This window comes from Cololabis saira, chromosome 7 (genome assembly GCF_033807715.1).
Source record: "Cololabis saira isolate AMF1-May2022 chromosome 7, fColSai1.1, whole genome shotgun sequence".
Lineage (NCBI taxonomy): Eukaryota > Metazoa > Chordata > Actinopteri > Beloniformes > Belonidae > Cololabis > Cololabis saira.
The window spans coordinates 27,584,162-27,611,179 of NC_084593.1; the positions used below are offsets into that span (position 1 = coordinate 27,584,162).

Here is a 27,018-nt window from a genome sequence, read left to right on the forward strand (position 1 = left end):
TTATGGAAAATTTAAAAAATATGAACAAAAATGAGTAAACTCAAAACAGCAGGATAGAGCCTTTTCAAGTCTACAAGGACTGTATTTGAACAAATTTACACATTTAGATTTGGGCAGGTCTTTGCAAATGAAAATCACAGGAAGTTTCTTTTTCTTCAACTTAATCCTTTTTTTTAAAGCAACTATTGATTACAACCTTTTTTTTTTACTGTATTTTTTTTACAAATCCAAGTGTGTTCAGCTGTGATGTATGCAATTGTGATTTACATACGGATTTCTAAAGCTAAAAGGGTGAATGAGCATCCTCCAAGAGTGGTGATTCTACATGTTTTTGCCATGCGACGTGCACTAACTGGAAATTAAGTGAGGAATAGATCCATGGACAGTTCCGGAGTCGATGTGTTGGTTTTTTTTTTTTTTTTTTTCACTATTATAACAGCTTTATTAGAAATAGAATATAAAAAAACAATATGTTCAGTTTTTAATTTCCTTTTACAAATATAAATTAGTAATGAACCGGGGGTCGATGTGTACTCCAGTGACTGGAGCTCGCCGATGACGTGGTAGTGCCTGACAGGGTAAATATTCACATGAATCCTCCGTCATTGAAATGTTAAAATGAGACCAGCGTTTCTTAGAAACACAACATATTTATCGGCTTAATAAGAAAGCGCAAATATGTAGTTACATTTCCGTGAATCTGATCGTTGATCCATCTTGGTTGTGGAGTGTGAAGCCTGAATTATGGTCCACGTTAAATCGACGCAGACCTTACGCCGTAGGCTACGGCGTAGTGTCTGCGTCGGTGTAACGCAGAACCATAAATCAGCCTGAGGCGATGCACTGAGCCGCCGTTCAACAACCGCCATTAAGAGAGACGAAGAAGAGTGAAAGGGGCGGGGCGACGCGGCGGCATAAGCAAGATGGCGCCCTTCTCGGAGAGGTGAGAGGACAAAGCGGCTCCGCTATCAAACCCATCATTCATCCTCGATTAACTCGGTATTCGTCTGCGGTTGGGAAACTTCTATTCGCGCTTGTGTGTTCTCCGTAAACCCCAAAGAGATGCAGGTGTTTGAGCACAGCTGAGGGGCGCAGTCTTCGTGGAAAGTGGAGGGCTCCCTTCAATTGAATTAGCGGCTTTTACAGGCGGGTGTCTGCGCCGCTGGTGGCAAAGCTTTAATCGCTCAAAACGGTATTAAAACGCTCACAACGAGACAGCACAACCGTAATCAAGAGCGGGTCTAAAATATAAATTGTATATTGTCGGGAGTGGCTGCTTGTTTTGGTGTATTATTACAGCAAAGCTGGAAAACGTCGGTGAACCACATTAGCTCCTGGTGTCAGCGCAGCACGTCAGGATTATCTCACTAGTGGTGTTTGACAACTGCAGTAAGAAGGAAACTGCAAACTTGGGCTCTATTGTGAGTAAAGCGCACCTGGACGCGTTTAAAGTCATACATTGGCGCAGTGAATTAGATAATTGAGCGGCGTTTTATTTGAGCATCCAACCACCATGCCACTCCGAATGGGATGAAGCAGAACCAGACAAACCTTACTGGAGTTAACTCTGATTAGAGGGACACCCAGCCAAGGCACAACCAGTACAGATGGGGGGAAAAAACAGCTTTAATACTCAGAGGTGTCAAAAGTATTCACATTCATTACTCAGGTAGAAGTATAGATACTAGAGTTTAAAAATACTCCTGTTGAAGTATCAACTCAAGTTCTTTACTCAAGTAAAAGTATAAAAGTACTGGTTTCAAAACTACTTAAAGTATAAAAGTAATGTAAGGGGGGAAAAAGCCATTAAGGACAAAAGCCATTGAAAATGAATGAATCTTAGTATAATGCAAATATATTAAAGAACCATATATGTGTACTATTGAGCATTAACATGTGTTTCAGAGAGCAGGAGATATGATGACTAGTTGCCTATAAGTATTGTAATGGTGCAAAAAGTCAAACTTCAGAGGCATGTTATCATTTATCCTAACCTTTATTGGAATGTACATCCAAGTTTAGTTGCAGGAATCTGAGGACAACGGATGTAAGAACAAAACTGGACAAGAACATCTGAAACAACCACAACCAAATTCACTTTATCCGGATGGAGCAATTTAACTGGATAGTTTTTTTTTTAAAGGCCGAAATGAAATAGAGTAACGAGGCTGTTTTTAAAATGTAAGGAGTAAAAAGTACAGATAATTGCGTGAAAATGTAAGGCGTAAAAGTAAAAAGTCATCTGAAAAATAATTACTCCAGTGAAGTATAACCAAAATTTCTACTTAACTAAGGTAACGAAGTATTTGTACTTCGTTACTTGACACCTCTGTTAATACTACTAATAACTGTAGCTAATATTAACCATGGAGTTTACAATATCCTTGATTTAACACAGTTGTTCCCCCAAGAAATGTTATTAAAACTATACACAATAAAACTACTGTGAGTAAAGCGCACCTGGACGCGTTCAAACTCATAAATTGGCCCAGTGAATGAGATAGTTGAGCGGCGTTTCATTTGAGGACATATTCCGCCCACTCAGAGATCAAGGTCCGGATGTTGTGTGTAATTTAACCCCCGTGTCCAAGTCCTGGTTGTAGCTTGGTCGAGATCCTGTTAAAGAATTACTTGAGCACAAGACAAATTGAGGTATACAGATTGGATTGTAAAATATAATTGTTTTCCTTCGTAGGATGGCGCCGTTCTTGGTGCTGTGGCTGGCCATGTGCCTCAGTGGGACGTGGGCTGTGGACAGAGGCAACTTTAAGACCTGTGACCAGAGTGCTTTCTGCAAGTGAGTGCACGAAACAAAAACTCATTTAGCTCACTTTAAGTTAAGCAGCACGTGGTTGATGATTTCTAATCATGTCCCCTTCTGGTACTAACCAGGCGTCAGCGAGCCCTAAAGCCCGGCGAGTCCCCTTATCGGGCCCTGCTGGAGACCTTGGAGCTGACAAACACCAGACTCACCCTGCAGCTCATCAATGACAACAACAAGGTAGATAACTCTTAAGGCTGCATCCATACTGACACAGTTGAATTTCAGAACAGAATTTTAATCCAATTTTCATACAGTTGGTGTTGTTTGATAATTGTCCTCTTTGTAATTACCTGAAAATACGTGGCTCATTGATTATTTGATTATGGTATAACACGGGTGTGGGTTTTTTTGGGCTGTAGATTTACACAATTGAAATGTCTGCTTATGAGTGAGTCAACAATAAAAGATTTTAGATACATTTCCATGTTTTTAAATGTTGGTTCCCAAAACTTAATTTGAGGACAGGAAAGGACAATTATTCTGTCTTGCGCACTATATACTCCAGTCCTACTTTTGTCTGAGCCATATAGTTATTATTTCCTCCAAGTAATGTTTAGCAGTTGTTTTGTTTTTTTTAGCCATTGGTGTTTCTCGCCAAAAATGTTTGAGCAGCTCTAATGACATTTAAGTTTGCAGTGGAAACATTAACTTTAACATGATAAATCCAAGTCTCTGAATAGTCATTTTAAATGAGCAATTTCTGTCTTGAACAAAATAATTGTGACAATATATATAATTTTTTTTTCCCCCTCCCACGTTTTTTGTTCCTATAATCGAGAGGCCGTACTCTTGGTGTAACAGTTCACTTTACTGCCTAACAAGTACTCCTACCATCATTTCAGTCCATGTCGATGAAACTGATGCACACTGGGCTATAAAACCTTAGCCCAGTTATTTTTCCAGGTGTCTTTAATCTTTGAATATGCATTTGACATCAATACCTCAGAGGTTCTAGTTTAAAATGAAACTATTCCACCTCAGTATACATCTCACGTATGAGGAACTTTAATTTATAGGGAGGAAAAACATAATTAGGAAAATAAATACAAATATGCTAAATGTATTAATCAACATTTAGCTGTCAAATTAAATAACAAATGTATATGTGTACCTTTTTTCTTCCCCCCCATAACAACCCATCATGCTTGGATCAATTTAATCATAACACCATTTCTGCCCCTCCTAATATTACTGGCAAAAAAATCCTAAAATGAAATTCTGAATAGTCAGGGCCATGGCTACTACCATTTACTGACTGAACTGCTGTGTTATGGAGACAACAAGGTTAGCTTCCTTTCATCCATTTTGCTCTGTTTTGACCCACAGGTGCGTCTGCTTCTTGAGCTCTACCGTCTCCAGGGAAACATAACCAGGGTGAAAATTAATGAGCTGAAGCCGCTGAAACCTCGCTATGAGGTCCCAGATGTGCTCATCAGGGAACCGCCTACAGAGCCGTGAGTGTCTTGGGAACATTTCTACATGTATAAAAAGATTTGAGGCGTTCATGTTGCAGAGTTGAACTGAAAATTCAGGATCAGAAGGAGCAATACTTCTCTCCTAATTAGATTACAGTATATAATAGTATCAGTGGTGTTCAGTTCTTGACCTTACTGTTCTTCTCTGTTCTGTCGTCCTTAGCATGTCTGTCTTGTCCCAAGATGAGAATGGGGTCGTCCTATCATTAGGGGCAGAGTCTCAGAGGGTAATTGTCAGCGCCCAGCCTTTCCGCCTTGACATCATGGAGGGACGTGACGTGCTGATGTCGCTGAACTCGCGTGGCCTTCTGGCCTTTGAGCACCTGAGGATGCGCAAGGACACGTGAGAATCCACGCATGCACACACATTTATAAAAACTGGCCCTCTCTTTAAATTCACATCCTCATTCAGTGGATGATTTAAAAAGTTTTTGTTCCCATGATATGGTTTGCTTTTTGAGTATTGTCTTTGACTCGTTGTTATGTCCTCTTCTCCCTATCATCCTAGTTTCTCCTATAAAGTAACTAGCACAGTGGCTAGCGTGTGGGATAATATCAAGAGGGTATTCTCTAGGTAAAGACCCTTAAGATTTGTGTGTACTCTGTTCCTTGTACAAATGCCACCAGTAGTTACTTTAAATGTAGGGCCTTCCATCCCTTTGAGTTTTGTATTTACCCTCAAACAAATGCGTCTGCGTGAGAGGGTGAATGTGTGCATGGAAATGTTTGATTTGATCTAATATTAGCAGGGTCTGCTAGTAAAGCCTGACAGTGCTTCACACTCAACAAATGTATCAAATCAACAAAATCATGCACCCGTAGTGTCACTTCAGCAGCTCATCTGATAATCTGATGCAACTGCGTTACTGAATGTGTTTATCAACCAGCTATGTTGATTTTTATTCTCAATTTGCAGTAAAAGCTAACATGCAGCCATAGAAAAATGTAATCTCATGTTTGCACCAGTTTAGACTGTAGATCTGAGTGATAGGTGCATCCGTCTTCACACGTAGACTGCCTTAATTTAGTTTTCAGGCTTTGCTTCCCAGTGTACCAATACGACAGCAACATCTCTCTTTGTGGTTATTCAGTTTTGCATATTTTTTTTTTGTTTAGAACTGCATCAACTCCGGGACATTTTAATAGCAGTTTAAAGTGGTTTTCTGAGTGTTAACACGCTCTGCCACCTGAACCTCCTGCATGTTCATCACTGCAGCTCATGCACTTTTGCAGCTGATGGTGACTCAAATCCTGTTGCAGCTCAAGGCTTGTGTGGGTGTTTTTTTTTGTATTTTACTGCTACACCATGGCTTGGGTTACACGTTGGTTGTATGTTGGATTCTCAGACTGCAAGCTGTCTCTGTAAGGAGCATTGTGAGTGTTGCATATTGATGCCTTTCAGAGCTCATGTCCCCTGATGGCAATCTTGAATTAGCCACAAGGCAGGGAGTTGCTCAGTTCCCTTGGTCATTAAAGTTCAGGATCTGTAGAGTATCGTTTAGCTGTCGGTGTGGAGTAAGGGGAAATCATCAACCTATCTGTTTGTATGTCCTTCTTCCTTTAATCATTAGTGTAATTATCCCTACATATGTTGTCACAAGATTTTTGGACTCAGCCAAAGTGATGTAATTTTTCTCCTTGCTCTGCTTACTTCCTCTCATTCTGAGCAGTCAGGCGGACCAAGATGCTGAGAACAAAGAGGAGGCTGAGCCAGCGAATCAGGCTGAGGTACAGCAAGATAATCTTTCTCTTGCCCTCTGTATTTGAACACACCACTTCTGCACTTGGCTTTTATGTTCTTTTGTACATTGCATGACTGTTTCCCCATTTTCTCACTAGACAAAAAAAGAAGAGGAAGAGAAAGTAGAAGAGGGGATGTGGGAAGAAACATTTAAATCTCACTCAGACAGCAAACCGAATGGTAAGCTCTTGTTTTATTTCCATTCATTGTAACCATTATTTTAATGTAAACTGGTTGTGTGTGTTATTGAGGTGATTTTAATGACGTGTCTCTGCATTTAGCATTAAATATTACTCAACTTTGGATACTGTAACCTATTGTTGGCTGTTGTGATCCTCCAGGTCCATCTGCTATTAGCTTAGACTTTTCATTACCGGGGGTGGAACATGTCTATGGCATCCCAGAACATGCCGATACCCTAAAACTCAAAACAACTGAGTGAGTGCCAGTAGCATGTCACATTACATATTCATCTATGTTGTCCATCACCCGGGTGGGTACATTTAATGACGCATTACGTTTTTATGTTTGATCCAGTAATGGTGATCCATATCGGCTCTATAACCTGGACGTCTTTCAATATGAGTTGTATAATCCAATGGCCTTGTATGGGGCTGTCCCAGTTATGTTGGCGCACAACGCCCACCGGACTACAGGTATCTTCTGGCTCAATGCTGCAGAAACCTGGGTAGATATAAGCTCCAACACAGCTGGAAAGGTATTGTATTTTTCTCATCAGAGCAAATTATCTTCATGCATAGTTTAATTACAAGGACTTAAGTGTGTCATATGTTTTGTCCCTGTCCAGACTGTGTTTGGGAAGATGCTGGATTATGTTCAAGGCTCTAGTGAGACACCACAGACGGATGTCCGTTGGATCTCCGAAAGTGGCATAATTGATGTCTTTATTATGCTGGGGCCAACTCCCAAAGATGTTTTCTCTCAGTATGCCTCTCTAACAGGTGGGATAACGGATGTTTTCTTGTTCCTCTACAGACAGAATCACATTTTTATCCACAGAATATCAGAGCGGTGTTAAATTCTCAGGTTTTTAGGTTGAATTTACATACACGGCTTGCCTTTTTTTTTTTTTTTTAAGCATATACTCTAAATACAGAAATATATAACAGATTTTTTAGGAAGAAGTTTGTCCTGCTATAGATGATAAATTATCAGGTCATAATCATCGTCTTATGTTACTGACATCTTTTGTTTAATCCATCAGGCACCCAGGCATTCCCTCCTTTGTCTTCCCTGGCTTATCACCAGTGCCGCTGGAATTACAATGACCAGGAAGATGTGCGCTCTGTGGATGCAGGCTTCGATGAGCATGACATCCCCTATGACTTCATCTGGTTGGATATCGAGCATACAGATGGGAAACGCTATTTTACTTGGGATCCACACAAGTTTGCAACACCGAAGGAAATGCTGCAGGGTCTCCTGGACAAGAAACGTAAGGTACAGACAAACAGTCCCTCTCTGCACTGTACATGATATCTACGTCATCAGGTTTCTGGGCATCTTGCGAGTGGTTATTCAGCGTCAATTTTATGGCTGTGACGGTTAACTGAAAATAATAAACTGCCCTCTTCCCTAAATTCTGATTCTTTCTAGATGGTAGCCATTGTCGACCCTCACATCAAAGTAGACAGCAACTATAAGATCCATAATGAAATTCGTTCTCGGGGTTACTATATCAAGAACAAAGATAGTGGAGACTACGAGGGCTGGTGCTGGCCTGGTAAGAGACTGAAAACTACAATTTACTGGAAAATCTTACAAAAAAAAAGTTTATATATTTATATATGCATGCACAAACCTCTTTCTCATATTGGTTTTGTTTTTGGGACTGATGATGAACATTAGGTAGTGCCGGTTATCCAGACTTCACCCGAGCTGACATGAGGACCTGGTGGGCCAGCATGTTTGCCTATGATCAGTATGAGGTGAGTCTCAGAAACATCCATTAAGTAATCGGCAAGTATTACTACTGTAAGATGTTATTGATTCAGCAAATTTAGTTTTGCAACATGAGAAGTGGAGAATACCCAGTCAAAGTTTCGTTTGTTTGTTTAGCTGCGGAATGGCATTGACATTTTCCCGGAGTTCATAGATTACACTTTGTCCTCCCTGCAGGGCTCCATGGAGAACTTGTATACATGGAATGACATGAATGAACCATCAGTCTTCAATGGGCCAGAGGTCACCATGCACAAGGATGCAATGCATGGAGCCTGGGAGCACCGCGATGTACACAACCTGTACGGGCTTTATGTGGTAAGTCTACCCAGACTGAAACTTGTATTTAGATTATATTGTAGTTGTGAATTTTATGGCCACTACCAATTTTTCCCTATATTGGTGGCTGTTTCAGGCACTTAACAAAATCGTTCATGGTTTTGATTTGGTAGTTATGTGCTAAATCCAGCACCGTTTTCTACTGCAAATAACTTTGAAGTATCAAATACAAATTTCAGTGGTTATAGTTAACATTGTTTGAATCTGATCAAAACTACTACTTTTAAAAAGACAGTTAAATCCAAAATGAGGCATTTCATGGTTTTTAGTAGCTCACTTAAGCCGTTTTGTCAATACTTGATGAAACATGAGCATTGCATATGCCTGGTGTCATATATTTTAAAACATTTTACTCTCTCTCTATTCCATGATCCCTTCATGGTCTACAGCAAATGGCCACAGCAGAGGGTTTGATCCAGAGGTCAGGAGGAGTTGAGCGGCCGTTTGTCCTAACCAGGGCTTTCTTTGCAGGGTCACAGCGCTATGGTGAGCTCTTTTCCACCTGGACTTCAAGTAACCTGCTGATTCAGAGTTGCCCTTGCAAATCTACTGAGCGTGTTCTATTTGAAATTAATCAAAATGTGTTCTGATATGTTAAATTATTTTTATAATTTCTTTTTCATACTTTGTTCTGCTGTTGTGACAATGGGAATTTCCCTTTACTGTTCCCTGGAACAGTAATATCTTGTCAGGCCATTGAGCTAATTTCACTGCAGAGCCTTGACGTGCTGACGGGTGTTTTTGCAGGTGCTGTGTGGACCGGAGATAATGCTGCTGAGTGGGACCATTTGAAGATCTCTATCCCCATGTGTTTGAGTCTGGGGCTAGTTGGAATCTCCTTCTGTGGTGGTAAGTTACCACTGTCTTAGTTTAACTAATCTCTCTGCACATCATAAAATGATTACCGTTTTTTTTTTCCCTTCTCCCCGCACTATAAGGCGCACTTAAAATCCTTGCATTTTATCAAAGATCAGCAGTGCGCCATATGTATGAATTCTTGTTGTGCCTATTGACCCCAAACCAGTTTTATGTGGTCCACTGCACTCAACAATCTGTCAATGCTTTAGTGCAACTTTGGTAAGCAATGAAGCCGCTCCGCTTTGATTGTCAGACCATTCAGGTGACGCATTAAAGTCAGTCCATGGTTGATTACGGATTGCAATATCAGACAACTGATTATGTAGTTCTGGCAAGCGACCAACATCTAGTCAATGTTACCTTACTATAATTAGACATCAAGCCAACGTTAGGTTTTTAGCATAAATCCAATTTTCAAATCTATATACTAATCCAATTATAATCAAATGTTGGAATCCAACGTTGTTCCAGTCTCACACCAACTTCAGGTGCAATCGCTGGCAACGATGGACCAATCAGAGAACGGTACTTAGTACTACGCTTACCTCCTCTACTTTTTATTTGTCGAAGACAAATGATTTTAAAATGCAAATGTATTTTTGTGTATTGGTTACAACGAACCATACTTACGAGTTATCATGAATGAGTTGAATAAAGTTCGACTTACCAGACTGTTTTTTTTGTTTCGCTTTAATATGTTTTATCATGCACCTTATGGAAGAAAATAGACCCGTTCATTGATATATTGTGCCTTATAATGCGGTGCACCTGATGGTTGCAAAATACAGTAATTTGTTTTGTGGCTTTTTCTTTTTGAGTTAATATTACTTTGTACTTTTTGAAGCTCTTTTTAAACCAATTTGTTTTTGTTTGTCATGCCATGTGGAAATGAACTTGTTGTGGCTTCAGGGTTGTAACTCGTGCAGACTGCTTTCACGTGGTTGTATCTTTTTATTTTAACTCGGTGTGTGTCAGAAAATCAGATTAAATAAACCACTTCCATGAGAAAGTGAAATGACAGATAAAGCTGTTATCAGATAAGCATTTATTTCAAGCCTGAGATTCAAAAGTTCTGTACATCTTAGTTTAAACATTTTCTTTCCCTGTAAAGATTAAATTAGGTTCCCTGACAATCTAGCTGCTGCAGTGACATGTGGCTGAGAAATGTCAGCAGCGTACAGCACCCGTGATACTTAACAGATCTTGTTAGGAAAAAGTGTTTAAATATTGCTAACGTATATTTTGCAACGGATGTCCCCAGAATGTTGGTATGGAAATGCGGTTGAGGTGTTGCCACGGTTACTATAATTGATCCCTCTGGTACCCTAGCTGCGGTTGTTTTTTGTTGTGTTGTCTCACTTTCTGTTCAGAATATGATTCCCGTGTTCATGATGAGATATAACATCATTAATTTGATGAAAGAAAAAAATGATTTTATGAAGAAAGTATCCATATTTAAAAAAAATAAATAAAATAACCATAGTTTAAGAGAGGCTCTCATGAGAGAGTTGTATGCCCAAATTGTAGAAAGGCTCTAAAAGGCCCAGAGTCCACTAACCAATACCCTCTTGTATTGCAGCTGATGTTGGAGGCTTCTTCAAATCACCGAGCTCTGAGCTGCTGGTGCGTTGGTACCAGACCGGGGCTTACCAGCCATTCTTTAGGGCCCATGCCCATCTGGACACACCCCGGCGTGAGCCATGGCTGTTTGGTCCAGAAAACACAGCTCTGATTCGTGAAGCTGTGCGTCAGCGCTACACCTTCTTGCCCTACTGGTACCAGCAGTTCAACCACGCTTATCACACCGGAGAGCCTGTCATGAGGTGAGGATGAGCAGGAAGCAGAGTTGGTATTCAGCAAATTGGTTACAAAAGTTTTTTGAGTCACTAAAATGGCATAATTGGCACACTTTATTTATGAAAATGATAGAGCAGCAGATGAAACGATGTCATTTGCATTTCTTTTGCAGACCGCTGTGGGTGGAGTATCCTCAGGATCCTGCTACTTTTGCTCTGGATGATGAATTCTTGATTGGTGAGACTAATCACTAAAACTGAAATGTTTTCTTCTGCCACATGTGAGCATATTCTCTTGGACTGCTTCAAATTTCTAGTAAGAATTGTCCCCATAGCGGCTGTCATTCAAAGTTTTAACTGATTTTTAGGGGAAAAAAATTATAAAAAAAAGTTAAATCGGTCTGAAAGTGGTCACTAATTAGGAGAGAAGAGTTCAAGAGAGAAGTATGAGCTGCATGTGCTTTTGTTCAGAACCTTTCAGTTTAATATTTTTAGCTGCCCACGGTACAAAGGTGTTTTTCTCTTATCACTCCCTTGTGTCAACAGCAAATAGCCGTTAGTGTGCCAAAAGATGACAATGTTAAGCCTGGTTTATAGCAGCTGTGCACGTAGGCTCCACACAGGGGCTGCGTTATTGTTTGCATCATTCTGAAATTAAACTAACAACCGGCTAGGTGCAGTGTAGGTTCTTTTTACTTCAGTTTTATAGCTCAGGCATAGCAACGGAGCAAATAAAGTGTATTTTACATGACCTAGAACAAGGTTTATCTTATCTTAAATACACGTTGAGCTTTAGTCATTTTATAGACATTGCAGCAAACTATTGTTCTATTCAACTTATAAAAAAAATTGAAAACGGAGAACAATTCTTTCAATTGACGCAACGTGTAATTGCATTTGGAGAGGGGTGCTTGCGAGGCTATGCCGTAGTCCAGTGATTCTTAACCATAGGGCCGCGGCCCACACTTGGGCCGCGAGCGCCATCTAGTGGGCTGCGAAAAAAATTCAGTTTTGTACGTGTGGGCCGCGGGGGCCGCGGGACTGCATAGCAACTCCCGACCAAATGAGGAGAAGAAGACACTCAGCTAGCTGTACGTGTAATAGTAAGAGAAATGGTGTGTATTTACAGAGTAAATCCTTCATTTTGCACAGAGTAGGTTTAGATCCGCCAGGATCAGGGATCGATTACTTGGGTCTGCGCCCAGAGCGAGCGAGCGCGGCGTGATCATTTATCCTGACTCGTCCGCGCAGCCGGGGAGGTCGGTGCCGCTCGGGCGGTGGGCTCCATCGTTACTGCTGAAGGATTGTACATGTAGATGTGTCTGCTGGACTGGACTGTTGTTCGGGCTCGCAAAAGCATCGGAAAGTGACTCTGCTGCAGCGGCCAGAGAGCTGCGGGTTCTGCCCGGCCGTCTCAGCTGATCAGGCTCGGATGAAATCCGACACGCGCAGTCCTGACAACTTATTAATGTAAATAAAACTTAGTAAGTTACTTAGTAAGTAATTAGCTTGACTCTTACAGAGATGAGAAGCCTAACAGGTGGAAAGGAAAGTTCAACTCAGAATGGACCGATTCATCCTGGTTCAGTTTACCCACTGGGACAAAACCAGTGTCTCATACGTTCAGAGACCGTGGCGTTCAAAGTGCGAAAGTGAAACGCCACTGAAACAAAACAGTTTTTCATCAAACATATCCACTCAAGTCTGAACTGAAGTCACAGAAAATAAGCTGACCATCTTAAACATGTTTGGGTCCACATACAGCTGTGAAGCAGCTTTGTCCACAATGAACAGAATTAAAACTAAATATCGTTTCAGGCTCATCAATGAGCACCTTCACATGCATATGAGAACCTGACACCATCCAGCCCAGATTTAAAGTCCTGGCAGGAGAAATTAGAGCTCAGTTCTCTCACTGAACGACAGAAAGTGAGGGCATAAGATTAAGGGGAAGAAAGAAAAACTGCAAAACTTTTAAATTGTTAAGATGTGTTTATATTAATTTATTATAAAAATGTGTTGAGACAATTAACAAAGAAAAGGGGAAATTCAAACTGCTGGTAAAGAAATAAAATAAGATAGCATTTGAAAAATAAAATAAAATCTTATTTATTTTATTTTTAAGAGAAAAAAATGTGTAATTGAAGTTACACATGTTAATGGTCAAATATGTACTTTTTTAATATAACAGTCAGATGCAGATGTTGATACAACTATGAGGCTACTTGAATATATATATATATATATATATATATATTATGATGTTCTGGACCTTCGCTGCTATACAGTGTTAATATTTAACGGGCCTCGGGCCACTCTGTACTGAAAAAATTGGGCCCCAAGGTCAGAAAGGTTAAGAACCCCTGCCGTAGTCTATACTATTGATTTCACACTTACGGCATAGGTTTGACGTAGAAGTATAAATCCAGCTTTAGTGTACACTCACCAGCCACTTCATTAGGTACACCTGTCCAAGTGCTCATTGGTGCAAATTTCTAATCAGCCAATCACACGGGAGCAACTCGATGCGTGTAGACATGGTCAAGACGATCTGCTGCAGTTCAAACCGAGCATCAGAACGGGGAAGAAAGGTGGTTTAAGTGACTTTGAACATGGCATTGATTGTTGGTGCCAGACGGGCTGGCCTGAGTATTTCAGAAACTGCTGATATATTGGGATTTTCACACATGACCTAGGATTTACAGAGAATGATCCATAAAAGACAAAATATCCAGTGAGCAGCAGCAAAAGATGATGCTATCACGTCAATATGGACCCAACTCCTTGTTGTATCTATGCCACAAAGTATTAAGACAGTTCTGAAGGCAAAAGTTGGATTTGATTGAAACCTTTATTGTCCCCTCTGGGGAAAATCAGTTGCCAAACAGCTCATGACATTCAAAAAAGGAAGACAAACAGAGCCGAGAATGCAACAATACATATAAACACACTGCTGGTCCAACAAACATGAAGTGCTGGTAGTTGTTTGCCAGAGTGCAACATGTGCAGATAAAAGTCCAAGCCAGTTAGCCTATCGGCTCCAGGTCGCCCCGTGCCTGCAGGGACTGGTTGTAGAGTTGGAGTGCAGCTGGAATAAATTACCGTCCAAATCTTTGTGGTCTGACGGGGGAGGACAAATCTGTCGCTGAATTTGCTCCTCATCCCCAAAGGGGGTCAAACCCAGTACTAGCAAGGTGTAGGCCTACCTAATAAAGTGGCCGATGAGTGTACACAACCTAGTCATCTCCAGTCAGTGAACAAAACAGTTTGGGTGACCATATAACAGCCATGGTAAATGTTGCACCTGGATTTAATAGTCACAGAAATGCACCAAATAGATGCTACATTTAATTGTTCCTCTAAGGGCTGGAGTTGTGCTCATAACTTGTATGTGCTGCCACCATGTGGCCAACACTTTAGAAAAGATCAATTTAATGTAACTTTGTTGTCCAAACTGTTGCCGTATTTAATAATGACATATGTTGAGTATAACCCTGTGTAAAACCAGCTGAGATTCGGAATACAAAATGGGACGAAAACCTGAATTCATTTGTTGTGGTTTGGGAAATATGAAATGATCTTCTCTTCCACTCATGTGACTTAACTCTGCTGTAGGACGAGACCTGTTGGTGCACCCAGTTACTGAAGAGGGAGCTAGGGGAGTCACGGCTTACCTGCCTGGGAAAGACGAGGTACCGGCTTGGCACTGACGCATGTTAATGTGATTTTTGTATTCTTGAAATCTTGTCTTAATGTGCGTGTGTGTGTGTGTTTGCTCCCAGGTCTGGTTTGACATCCACACCTATCAGAAACACAACGGCGCCCAGAACCTTTACATCCCTGTCACCATGAGCTCTGTAAGAGACGCACAAAACTTTCAACACTACTCAGTATAAAGAAGGATTTAAATTATAGTTAATCTGCAAGTAGTTGTTTCAAACTCCTCCACCCTCTACATCATCATTTGTCTGATTGCAATATTAAGTCTTCATGTTTTCTCGTCAGATCCCTGTGTTCCAGCGTGGTGGGTCCATCATCCCCAGAAAGATGCGAGTCCGCAGGTCTTCCACATGCATGGAGCACGACCCCTACACTCTCTATGTGGCTCTTAACACCCGGGTAACTTGAACACAGTCCACTCATGGCTGCAAGACTCAACTGATTCCATACTGTTTTGATTTTAAAAGTACCAAGTGGCGTCATGGAAATGTGAATTTGACATTTTATTTGACAGGGAACTGCAGAAGGTGAGCTGTACATAGATGATGGCCACACCTTTAACTATGAAAAGAAGGAATTTATCCGTAGGAGGCTGTCCTTCGCAAACAACGTCCTATCCTCTACGTGAGTAACACATTTATGTGGAGAATATTGAAGTATAGAGTGCTAAAGTATGCAGCCAATAGTTTAATCTACATCTGCTACTAGAGGTACGTGGCCTTTGCTCAGAGATGACTCAATTTTTGGTTGAAATGTCTTTCCACAGTAACCTTGCTGTTGATGCCCAGTTTACTACCAACTCCTGGATTGAACGTGTTATCATACTGGGAGCCAGAAAACCCAGCAAGGTTACCCTTAAGACTACTGGTGAGTGATCGCTTTTTTTTAATTTATGGAGCAGTTTTCTTGGGACAACAATAACTGTTTTTGGTTTTTGTTTCCTCTGCAGATGGTCAGGATACCCATGTAGAGTTCGATTTTGATGCCTCGATGTCTGTCGTAACACTTCGTAAGCCTGGCATGAATGTTGGGGCAGACTGGACCGTGATGCTTAAGTAACCATGGAGACGAAAGAAGCAGGAAAAAAAAATGCACAACTGGGCGGAATGGGAGGAGATGGAGAGAGTGGGAACAGACGCAATGCCCAAAACTAACTACAGCAGTCAACATCCAGAAACGCGTTAACACAGTTTTCATTCACACAAACCCACACTCACGTTTACCCGTTCAGCCAATCTGTCACCTCAATGCAATTTCTCTCTTGGGTTCAGCCAAACTGCAGTACTTTTTTTTTTTCTTTTCTTTCTATGGTTACCACCAGGTAATTCAAATTTTTCAGATGTGTAACTAAACCGTTGGAGGTATGTCACTTTTTTCTTTTTTTTTTTTAATTGGGGATTAGAAGAAAGCATTTATTTTCATTCACTCTTCTATTTGGTTTTACATTGCATTTTTCATGGTCCGCATTCAAATCACACGCTCTACCTGCTGCTAACTCCCCTCCCCAGACTCAAAACGGTCATTGTCATTCCTCTATTAATCCAACCTCTTAAATCAACAAAAAATTGGGATTTTGTGCGTGCTGCATTTTACATCTAGGGAGGTCTCGCCAACGGTCTCCTAAATGGTTTCACGCTTGGCTTTCATCCATTATTCTGGAATTTTCCTGATCCCACAGAATAGAGGTCTTTTATTTTCTAGTCCTGGCCAGTCCTTGTGTAGTCAGTCACTGACTATGCACACAAAGGATTTATAATCTTTGTATCACATTTGGATATTATGACATTTTTCGGCTGCAACCCGGAGAGAATAATTTTAGCTGCTTTGAACAAACCTGGTGTTGGAAATCACTTCAGGGGACTGAACCACTGTCCTACTGTGGATCATTCTGTTGATGTGGTTTCCCAGTTTTATCAAGACATTTTCCCATATTGGTTTAATAGTTTGTTTGTTTTTTTTTATAAAAGATTTGATGAAAATTAAGAGCTTCATTTGGTTTAGATTTTCATTAGTTAATATTGGGACAGCCCAGAATTTCCACTTTGTCATTTGGACGTTAATGAACGGATGAATTAAAATCCTTGAGGTGTTCAACTTGGGAAAACAGCCACAACTGTCCTAAAATATAGAGGGTACATAAATACAAATAATTCACTCGAGTAGTCTGTGCTGTTTAGTAAAATCATCTGACTTATTTTTAGGGTTTTGTTTAGTTTGTCTGTTTTTAAGAGAATAAATGAAATTGTTGCTGCGTTTTTTGTTTTGTTTTTTTGTTGATTGCTTGAAATGATGGAAATGAAAGTAAAGTGTTGCACTTGAGTTGTCAGATGCACTCTAACAAATGAGACCAAGTGAAAATAAAGCTGACCAAATGTAAAAGAAGTCTGTGTTGGTTTTATGGGTTTTAAACAGGTACAATGTTTCAAATGCTGCTGGGATAAGTTTGCAAAAAAAGACCTGCAGTTCATTACTCAAGTACATAACCCATTTAAATGTGGAGTGATTTTTAACTCTTCTCTTTCAAACACTTGATCTGGGAGAACTAAACCCTCTTTCACTATGGAACTGAAACGGTAAAAGGATCAAATCTGACCGGTTATAGTTTTTGCAAAAAAAATGCTAAAAGCTTCAGACCGCTCACAATAGTTGGTTCAATAATTATGGAGGTACATTTGCGTCTTAATTATTCAATAAAAAAAAAAGTTCTTCAATTAAAAAAAAATTCACTTCAATCAAAATAAAATGTTTCAATCAAAGAAAAAAAGTGGTTGAATGCAAAAAAATATTTGAGAGTAAAAAAAAATGCATTTGAACACTTTCTTCACTTTCTTTCTTTCTTTTGTTGGGAAATGTTTTCTTTGATAGAAGTGAAGTTTCTTTTGTTTGAAGCAACCTTTTTGATTGAAGTAGTGTTTTTTTGTTCGGGCCATATTAGGCTAGACATATTAGGATAGACATTTGTGTATCATTTAATCAAAAAAGAAGTTGCTTCAAAAAGAAAAAAATATTTTCAATAAAAAAAAACTTTTTCAAAGAAAAAAAAGTGTTTGAATGCAAAAAAATATTTGAGACCCAAAAAATTACATTTGAACACTTTTTTTTTTTGGATTTGTGTGGAGCGATTTTTAACTCTTCTCTTTCAAACACTTTCACTATGGAACTGAAACGGTAAAAGGATCAAATCTGACCGGTTAAAACATTTGCAGAAACAATGTTAAAAGCTTCACACTGCTCACTCTGTTGGTTCAATAATCCTTTATTTTGGTCTACATGCTCGGATGCTGCGCACGCATGCGCAGCTCGCACATGTGTGGCGTCATGGAGACCATCATGGCGGCGGAGGGCGAGGAGATGAGCGGCAACGGAGAGCTGGACGAGTCTGCAGGTGCTTTCCCTTCACTATGGATGCTTTTCGGTTACGGTGGCGGTTTACAGATATTGAAATGCTTAAGATTTAGTCACAAGCATTCTACATAAGGCCTCCCATCTGGGGCCTCTGTTAGGATAATTATGAGCTATGCTAAGCTAAGTTAAAGTCACACGCAGCCGCGACGACACGATTCATTTCTGATATTTGTTTTGTTCATAAACTCCTAAAGCAGTGTTTTCCAAGACAAGCTTGCAAAGCTGCACACAGTGCATCCTAACATTTCGGTGGTTGTCTTTTGTCAGTGACAGACCTCTGCAGAAGCAGGAATACATTATAGTTTCAGTCTGTTAATTATCTGCTTTAGTTACATTTTTTTGTTTTTATTTCTTGCCAAATTTCATATTCATGAGAGTAAATTTTCAAAGAAAACCCCTTGCTTTTATGTTTTCCAGAAAGAAATGGAACTTTACTTAAAACTAATCACTAAATCAACAAATGAAAAGGCTATTAAAACCGTAAACTTGTGTAATATGTATAATCTTCTTGAATAACGAACATCACCCCTGGCACATGTTCTGTATTCTATTTGTATACTGTTCCTGTATACTATTCTGTGATAATTATTTTAAATAAAGTAAAAAAAAAAATAGTTACATTTTTTTTCCATATTTCTTTTATCTGACTTGTTTGCTGAATGCAATCTATATATAATTGATGTAGCCTGTCACATCACATCATGTTTTTTTTAAAATTTGTTATAATTTGTTTAATTCAGTTGCTTTTTATGAAATAAAACTTGTAGAGCAAACAGGAAAAAGTAAGTGATGTTTAGTTCCTAGTGTTGGGAATTAATGATTCACAAGTTGACAAGTACCATTTACAAATTATGGTTTGTTAGACCTACAGGACTGTGTCAGAAAATTAGAATATTGTGATTTTCTGTAATGCAATTAAAAAAAGACAAATGTCATACATTCTGGATTCATTACAAATCAACTGAAATATTGCAAGCCTTTTATTATTTTAATATTGCTGATCATGGCTTACAGCTTAAGAAAACTCAAATATCCTATCTAAAAAAATTAGAATATTCTGGGAATCTTAATCTTAAACTGTAAGCCATAATCAGCAATATTAAAATAATAAAAGGCTTGCAATATTTCAGTTGATTTGTAATGAATCCAGAATGTATGACATTTTTGTTTTTTTAATTGCATTACAGAAAATAAAGAACTTTATCACAATATTCTAATTTTCTGAGACAGTTCTGTATGTGCATTTTGTTTGTTTCAGTCCATGGTAATCACATTAACGTAAACTTTTGATCCAGTTTATTATTTGATGGATAAGTTAAATCTAAACCTTATCTAAATCTAAAGCTTATTTTGAGTGAGTTGAAGACCCTCAAACTTAATCGAGCCTCACCATCATTTGCAGATTTATTTTTACTATAAGGATTGTAATCAATAGACTAAGATTGTTATTATTATTTGTTTAACTTGTTTGATCAGTGCCAAATACTCCACTGTGTGTTACAGTTCAGTTTCACTACAATTATGGGAGAAAGAAATGATACCTGATTCTGGAACTAATTTGCTGTTATTTGCAAACTTATTTTAGCTGATCTGTGAACATGTCACACCCACTTAAATGTCATTAACTCTGGTCTCTTCTGCAGTTAATATATGACTTTATATTGTATACAAATCAAAGAATATGTCATATCAGATGTTATATTTACATTCAGTCATTTAGCAGATGTTTTAATCCTAAGTAACATGTAAGCAAGGAATGGCATTCAAGACTCAGTAAAATAGGTAACTGAATTGTTTACTAAGTTCTTATCTATTTAAAATGAAAAATTTGAGATCAAATAAGTGCAGAAGTGCAAAATAAATGTTACAATTGTTGGGAAACGCGATGTTGTGTAAGTCGATGAGTCTTGAGGATATTTGAGGTAGAAAACGATGTGTTTGCTCTGACAGAATTCAAAATATTGTGTAGACTTTATCCAGCCAGCTCTGATGTACAAAATGGGAATGTAAGAGTTGAAATAACTTTTACTGCACACAACATTTTACAACTTTTTTAAGTTGAATATGGGGTAGAGCAAAATCACCCATGGCAATATTTACACCCTTTTTGACCCGTGTTGATGATGTTCAGACATTGCTTTGCAACCCAAATGGGGACTAAAGTCAGCCAGTCACATTTAAGACAGGTCTCTCTCTGGCTTCAGGTCAATTGTTCTTGGAAAATGGCAAGCATTAATATGGATTAATAATGACCCTCAGATACTAATGGAGATTTATCTTTGATTTTATGCTGTGAAGCCATGGATGTCTCTGAAGCGCCACCGCCACCTCCTCCGCCTCCCCCACCTGAGATGTCAGAGGAAAACGGCAGTGTTGCTGCGGCCCCTGAGGGCCCTATAGATGCCGACCCTGCTTCCTTCTCCATGCCCTCGGCTTCTGAGGAGGAGGAGTTACCAGCAGACTTTGAACGTATGTTGAAAACGGCAAACGATAATCCTCAAGACTTCACCAGTTGGACAGATCTACTGCAATACTGCGAGCAAGAGGTGTGTGTTTGTTTTAATGATAATAATAATAATGATAATTATAATGGGGAACTCATTATGACCATGAGGTCAAAAAATATGTTCAAACTGGTGGGAACGCATTTTCTCATCTGTTCAGGGTCACGTCATAGCATCACGCAGAGCGCTAGAGGCCTTTCTTGCCCGGTATCCTCTCTGCTACGGCTACTGGAAGAAGTTTGCTGATCTGGAGCGGCGTGCCGGGTACAATGACAAAGCAGAGGAGGTAGTAGCAGTTCATTTCTTCTGTAGAAAGAAAGTGTTTTTCCACTTGTATTTAATCAGGAAATATTTATGGACATTGTTTGTTGTGCTAGATTTGTATTCAGGGCCTCCAGGCAATCCCCCTGAGTGTAGATCTGTGGATCCACTACATCAATCTACTGTTGGGAACACTTGACATGAACCTGGAAGATTCACCCAGTAGGATTCGCACGTAAGCACCAATGAACTTATTGGTTTAAATTGAAATATCTCCTATTTCATTTCTAAAGCAAGATCAAAATTTACTCATAAAAGTTTACAGTCATTTAGCTCATCAAGCTCCTTATTTGAACAGCGTTTTTGTTGAGGAAATAAATACAACAAGTATTAAGTGGCAATGAGTCTCACCATGGCATTTTTGCAGTTGTGGGTATTTACAAACCGCCTATTGCTTGGAGTGAAAAATGTCATGTGATAACCTGATAGCATCAGAGCAGGGTGTACTGCACATAAGCTGCAGTACATGATAAGTCAGCCCTGATTAAACAAGCAATAATCACAAAAATGTTCTAGAAAATGTCCTTTTTACTTGCTTATAATCTTTTTATGCACATTTTCTTTTCTATATAGTAGTTAAGCCACACTATCAGTTCCAGCAGGCTATCTTAATATGAAGTTTTAAAATTAGTAAATATGTTTGGTGCTTTTACAATGTTAAGAAGAAAAAAAAAAAGAATCTAATGAGATATAGAACAGAAAAATTAAAACATTTTGTATTCTTGCTGTGTTTCGCAATCCTCAGTGTGTTTGAGGCAGCGGTCTCAGCAGCAGGCCTGGACTTCCACTCAGACAGACTTTGGGATCTGTATATTGAGTGGGAGAAGGAGCAGGGGAACATGAAGAGCGCTGCAGCCGTCCTGGACAGAGTACTTAAAATCCCCACCCAGCTCTACAACACCCACTACGACAAGTAAGACCCCCAGCTTATCCGACATAAGATGATGCAGAAATAATGATGCAGAATTGTTTCTGTTTTTCCCACATTTATAACAGTGAGAATAACTAGTTGTTTTAAAAGTCTCACTTCTTCACTGGCAACATGAACATTTCATGTGTCCATCTTTTTCTGTGATGTATTAATTTAATTTTCCATCTTGCCACGTCCTCCACTCGGCCGTGTATCAGGTTCAAAGAGCACCTGAACAATGATGCGCCTAAAGACGTGCTTTCTGTAGAAGAGTACGAGGAGCTGAGGGCAATATGCCGCCAAAACCAGAAGGCTGAGCGAACCGAACAGGAGAAGGAGAAGGAAGAGGAGAGGCCGCCAGGGGAGGAAGAGCCCGCCACACCAGAAGGGACCGACAGTGTGAGTAACATGCAAGCCATTTCTCTTTCATCACTTGGCTATTAACAATTTTTTTGTACTTCATGTTTTATTCTAACATGTTTTTGTGAATGTAAACATGAATAATTACTTAATTACTCTCTGTGTTTAGGAAGAACTGATGCAAAAGATAAGAGAACAAGTTCTGGTTTGCAGGGATAAAGTGTACCAGGACAACGAGGGAGAAGTCCGCAACAGATGGAACTTTGAAGACGCTGTGAGTTTCTCCTGGTATTTTATTTTTCTTATCTTTTCCTTAATTTCTTTTTAATTAAGTTCTTGGTTCTAAACGAACAACGGTGTTGTTGGATATTTGTTCATTATTCAAAAGGTGTTATTAAAAAAGGTCACTTTAAAAGATAACTTTTTTTGTTTTCTTTAATATACAGAATCCTCTCTTGGATCTCAAAAAACCCAGCCAGTACTGTAAATGTTCTGGTATCTGTAGAAGAGCTTTGAATAAATTAAAGAAAAATTCTTAAGTTCTTCATCTTGTTTACATGCTGTAATGCAACTGCACTCACCTCAAAAACGTATTTCTCTTCTCATGGTCTCCCGTCAGATCAAGCGACCGTACTTCCACGTAAAACCACTCGACCGCTTGCAGCTCCAAGCCTGGCACTCTTACTTGGACTGGGAGATTGCTGAGACGAAAAAGGACGCCAAAGACACAACACAAGGTGAGCAAAAACATGATGAAGTCGCTGTCAGATGCCACCGATGTTTACCGGCGGTTTGTTTTATTTTTATGAAAGTAGTTTAAACACCCTCATGTCTTCAAGATCCAAACCAAGCTGCCTCAGAGGAATCCGGGGAAACATCCCGGCCTCAGGAAGCCCCGCAGGATCCTGCAGCTCCCCGCAGTGACCACAGAGTTCGAATCTTGTTTGAACGCTGCCTGATCGCCTGTGCGCTGTATGAGGAGTTCTGGACCAGGGTAAGAGCATGCATTAAGAGCAAGCAAACAAGAGCATATTTACACTTACATTTGAGTTAATATCTTATGCACGTGCACCAGTGTGTAATGTAAGTGTATGTTGTTTAGTACATTCAGTACCTGGAGCCCCAGAGCGTGGACGAGGCTCGAGCTGTTTTCAAACGAGCCTGTGTCATCCATCTGGCTTACAAACCCAACATCCACATGCTGTGGGCCACGTTTGAGGAGAGGCATGGTACGTGAAAAGTACCATCTTATTTTTATTTGTTTTTTTATTAAATGTATCTGATTTGTGTCATGCATCACACAAAAAATCCTGCAGTCAAGATTACTTCAGAGACTTCACAGAAATGACTGTGATGCATATATATATACTGTATGTTTCAACAGATGTTTACAGAAAAGTAAAATAGTTGCAATGAAACAGTTATTTAGTGGCACCAGAGGGTGTGAAACCAATATTAACGATAAACAACACACACACACCAGTAAACTTGCATTTCCTGCTTTGGAAACAGGAAATGCGTTACTCTCTTAAGGACTGCTTCATCCTCTCCACCAGGTGACTTAACCGAGGCCAGGCGAGTGTTGGAGGCCCTGGAGAGCTCTCTGCCAGGTCTGGCAGTCGTCCGACTCCGCAGGGCTGCTTTGGAGAGACGGACAGGCCACTTGGAGCAATCTGAGGCCTTGCTGACTGAGGCAGTGGCTCAATCCAAAGAGAAACCCACACTACATGCTTTCTACTCCATCAAGCTGGCTCGTCTACTGCTGAAAGTGGGCAGGGACCCCAGCAGAGCTCGCACAATTTTACAGGAAGCACTGGAAATTAGTCCGGTGAGAAATGAACACTGACGCACACCGATTGATCAAATTGGTCACTTTTTTGTGGTTTTAATCCCCCCCCCTTTTGCTCTCCACGTGTCCTGCATCAGGATAATGACAAACTGCATTTGAACCTCTTGGAGCTGGAGGTGTCGGGGGACCCCTGGGCCTCGGCTGAGGCGGTGAAGGAGTGTGTGACACGGGCTCTTGCAGCTCCTCTCACCCCACACACCAAGATCCTCCTGTCACAGAGAGGCCTGCAGTTTGCAGAGGATTACAGCAACTCCATCGAGAGGTTTGGATTCATGACAAATATTTAAAATCAGACTAAACTTTGAAAGATGCTGGCAGACAGTCCTCATCTGAATCTGTGTTTCTGACCTCTGCAGTGTGCTGTCCATTTACGAGGCACACCAGAAGCTGCTGACTGAGCTCGGTGGGACAAAGAGGGAAGCAGAGAACGGGTGAGAGGAAAAAGAACCACTAACTTAAAGTTAGATGGAGCAGGAGTAGGAAACGCAACTGGCAATATTTGATTTAACTCATAACACTGCCATTTAAATGTTAGCAACTTTTTAAAGTCAAAATGTATTTCAGATGATGTCAAAGAGAACTCTTTGATCTCATTCTGAAGGGATGAGGATCCAGAAAAGCCGGAGAAAAGTGACGATGGCGCTGCTGTTGCCGCATCTACACAAGTCCCTCCCACTTTGCCTCATGTCCCCATCACCACGCCGCCGCCAACTATGATGGGCACCGATATGAGCGCTCAGTCGAACTATGGAGCCTACAGCAACTGGTACCAGGTAGGACTGTGATTCCCACACAGTGAAGATTTTATGATCTTGTAACAGGACTTTGATCTATAGACCATTAAATACTGTATTTTCTGGACTATAAGCCGCTACTTTTTTCATAGGTTTTGAACCGTGCGGCTTATACAAAGGTGCGGCTATTCTGTGGATTTTTCTTCCACCGCTCAGGACGCTCTAACCGGAATTAGAATAAAAACTAAGACAAAATAAATGCAAAGAAGAATAGGCTACTTCTTCTTTAGCAGATATAAGTAGAAGCAGATTTCAAACAGATAAATAGATGAATAAATACCGGTTATTTTCTCTTGTTTCTGTCCCGTTTTAATCAGCAAAGTTGCTGCTGTGTTAAAAGACACTATTAGGAAAGGATCTATTTAGGTACAAACATGTACATTATTTACAGCTCAAAATCCTTCTGTACATGTAGTATATATCTAATCTAACAACATAAATATCTGCGGCTTGCATATCTTTTTTTCTAAATAGAGCGGATGCGGCTTATATACGGGTGCGGCTTATAGTCCAGAAAATACGGTACATATTTTTAGCGTGTGGTTTCACTGGTGTTGCAGTAAAGTTAGGATGAATTTAATGTTACTGTTTGTCCTCCCTTTAAAGCAACAGTACGGCAATTACGGCTATCAGAACAACTGGAACTACAACCAGACCTACTATCCACCCAGCTAAAAGCGAGTCAGAGCAGCCGTGTCAACGGTTTCATCCAACTGAACAACAGACTGAAGCGCAGTGTCCTGCAGATGCTGATGCAGCTGCTGAAGCGTATCGCAGCCTCCTCCGGCCCTTCCTCCGGGTTACGTCACTGTCCTGGATTTGGGGGAAATAAGACGTGGAGCTCATTTAATGCGTCATCACCTCTTCAGTTCTGAGGGGCAGGTGGAAATATCAACGAGAGAAAATCTGCGTTTTCAGAAATGTTCCTCTGCAATTTTAATTACAGCTATTTTTGTATTAGTTGGAAAACTGACCTCTTTGCTGGTGTTTTAAAAGCGTCCATTTATCCAACTTTAGTTGGCAATGTTTGTTTGACATTTTGTACCATTTCACTGTGTAGTCTGTTTTCGTCTGATGTATATAAAGGTGTTTTATAGTGTGTCACAACAGAGCTTTTTTTTTTTTTTTTTTTTTTTTTTTTTTTTAAATTTCACGTCTCTTTACTTGTGCTTCCATAATGAGGGGGGGATCAGCTTTTACACATGCTTGCTGTAAAACTACAAACGGTGAGAGGAATGTGTCCTATGCACTGTATATCTACTGTAGTCATTTATATAAAATCAAACTTTTTAAAAATATACACAAGTCGGGATAGCATTCAGAATTTACTTCTTTGATTCTTTTTGTTTTAATTAAGCCATCAGCGTAATCCATGACAGTCCACCTTAAATTTAAATGAATTCAACTGGATCTTAAATGAAGGGCTGTGGGGAATCTTGTGGAGTTGGGAAAGCAAAGTTGACAAAGCTTCGTAACGGGTCCTGCTGCCTTGTCTGACTGAGATTAATGTCATCCTCAAATAAAAGTTACCCAGAATAACTAACAATTGATATTAACAAGTAATTTGTTCATCTCTAGTTTGCTGTTATCAACTGACCAGTCTCATTTAAGTATTTTATTTTTATAATTAACCTTTATTCATCCCACAAGGGAAAAATAGTGTCTGCTTTTAACCCATCAGTAGTTAGACGAGAAGCAGTGGGATGCTAGATTTACAGCCCCGGGGAGGAGCTAGGGTTAAGGGCCTTGCTCTGGGGCACAACGTCGTTCACCTCGGTTGCAATCTGAGGACGAACCTGGGTCCCTAGCTCCCATCAAGGTTCTAGTTTTGTCCCTTTTTTTCCTGACAGACCTGATGGAACCGAGTCCAGCCTGTGAACCATTTCATGATGCCCACACATTTTCTATAGCGCTGGGGTCAAGGCTTTGTGGAGGCCACTCTGCATATATTCATTTTGTTGTCTTTGGGACATTTTGCAACTAATTTGGAGGTACGCCTAGAGCTGCGATCCATTTGTAAACCTGTCCACCCCCAAGCTTTTACCTTTTGGCAAAGATGTTGCTTCAGTACATAAATATAATTTTTGATGAACCAGAGTAGTAAAAGGTCCACATTTCTTTTCCTGTCTTAGTTACTTTCCTTGTCACGTAATGTCATGA

At 40.0% G+C, this 27,018-nt stretch overlaps 2 protein-coding genes across 5 annotated transcripts; both read left to right on the forward strand.

Moving 5' to 3' along the window:
- Positions 1-853: 853 nt before the first annotated feature.
- ganabb (glucosidase II alpha subunit b) lies at positions 854-17,097 on the forward strand. Of its 3 annotated transcripts, none has more exons than XM_061725421.1 (25): positions 854-943; positions 2,696-2,797; positions 2,893-3,001; positions 4,151-4,278; positions 4,463-4,642; positions 4,808-4,873; positions 5,970-6,027; positions 6,139-6,220; positions 6,382-6,478; positions 6,578-6,758; positions 6,849-7,002; positions 7,266-7,501; positions 7,658-7,784; positions 7,910-7,989; positions 8,180-8,320; positions 8,731-8,827; positions 9,089-9,190; positions 10,779-11,022; positions 11,169-11,233; positions 14,611-14,687; positions 14,778-14,852; positions 15,001-15,114; positions 15,230-15,339; positions 15,482-15,582; positions 15,665-17,097. In XM_061725421.1, exons 1-25 carry the CDS (start codon positions 924-926, stop codon positions 15,772-15,774), a joined length of 2,856 nt encoding a protein of 951 aa, XP_061581405.1. In that variant the 5' UTR covers positions 854-923; the 3' UTR covers positions 15,775-17,097. The 3 variants fall into 3 exon arrangements, with proteins under 3 accessions (XP_061581405.1, XP_061581407.1, XP_061581406.1); XM_061725422.1 differs by lacking the exon at positions 854-943 and adding an exon at positions 971-999; XM_061725423.1 differs by lacking the exon at positions 4,808-4,873 and having other exon boundaries at positions 857-943.
- Positions 17,098-18,026: 929 nt separating this feature from the next.
- Positions 18,027-26,885, forward strand: si:ch211-114c17.1 (pre-mRNA-processing factor 39). 2 transcript variants are annotated; one of them, XM_061725424.1, is made up of 15 exons: positions 18,027-18,100; positions 20,419-20,666; positions 20,785-20,910; positions 21,002-21,120; positions 21,691-21,858; positions 22,074-22,254; positions 22,385-22,489; positions 22,835-22,952; positions 23,055-23,209; positions 23,318-23,444; positions 23,772-24,043; positions 24,142-24,326; positions 24,421-24,495; positions 24,666-24,837; positions 25,465-26,885. In XM_061725424.1, the coding sequence occupies exons 1-15, from the start codon at positions 18,034-18,036 to the stop codon at positions 25,531-25,533; spliced, it is 2,187 nt and encodes a 728-aa protein (XP_061581408.1). In that variant the 5' UTR covers positions 18,027-18,033; the 3' UTR covers positions 25,534-26,885. The 2 variants fall into 2 exon arrangements, with proteins under 2 accessions (XP_061581408.1, XP_061581409.1); XM_061725425.1 differs by lacking the exon at positions 25,465-26,885 and having other exon boundaries at positions 24,629-24,805.
- Positions 26,886-27,018: the final 133 nt, after the last annotated feature.

What these genes read in the sequence shown, in the direction of transcription:
- ganabb (XM_061725421.1), top strand. Translation starts at nt 924, where the DNA reads ATGGCGCCCTTCTCGGAGAG. An exon ending in ATCAAGAGGGTATTCTCTAG is followed by an intron (nt 4,874 to 5,969) that starts GTAAAGACCCTT and finishes CATTCTGAGCAG; the next exon opens with TCAGGCGGACCAAGATGCTG. An exon ending in ACCGGAGAGCCTGTCATGAG is followed by an intron (nt 11,023 to 11,168) that starts GTGAGGATGAGC and finishes TTTCTTTTGCAG; the next exon opens with ACCGCTGTGGGTGGAGTATC.
- si:ch211-114c17.1 (XM_061725424.1), top strand. Translation starts at nt 18,034, where the DNA reads ATGGAGACCATCATGGCGGCGGAGGGCGAGGAGATGAGCGGCAACGGA. An exon ending in TGCAATACTGCGAGCAAGAG is followed by an intron (nt 20,667 to 20,784) that starts GTGTGTGTTTGT and finishes TCATCTGTTCAG; the next exon opens with GGTCACGTCATAGCATCACG. An exon ending in TACAACACCCACTACGACAA is followed by an intron (nt 21,859 to 22,073) that starts GTAAGACCCCCA and finishes GCCGTGTATCAG; the next exon opens with GTTCAAAGAGCACCTGAACA.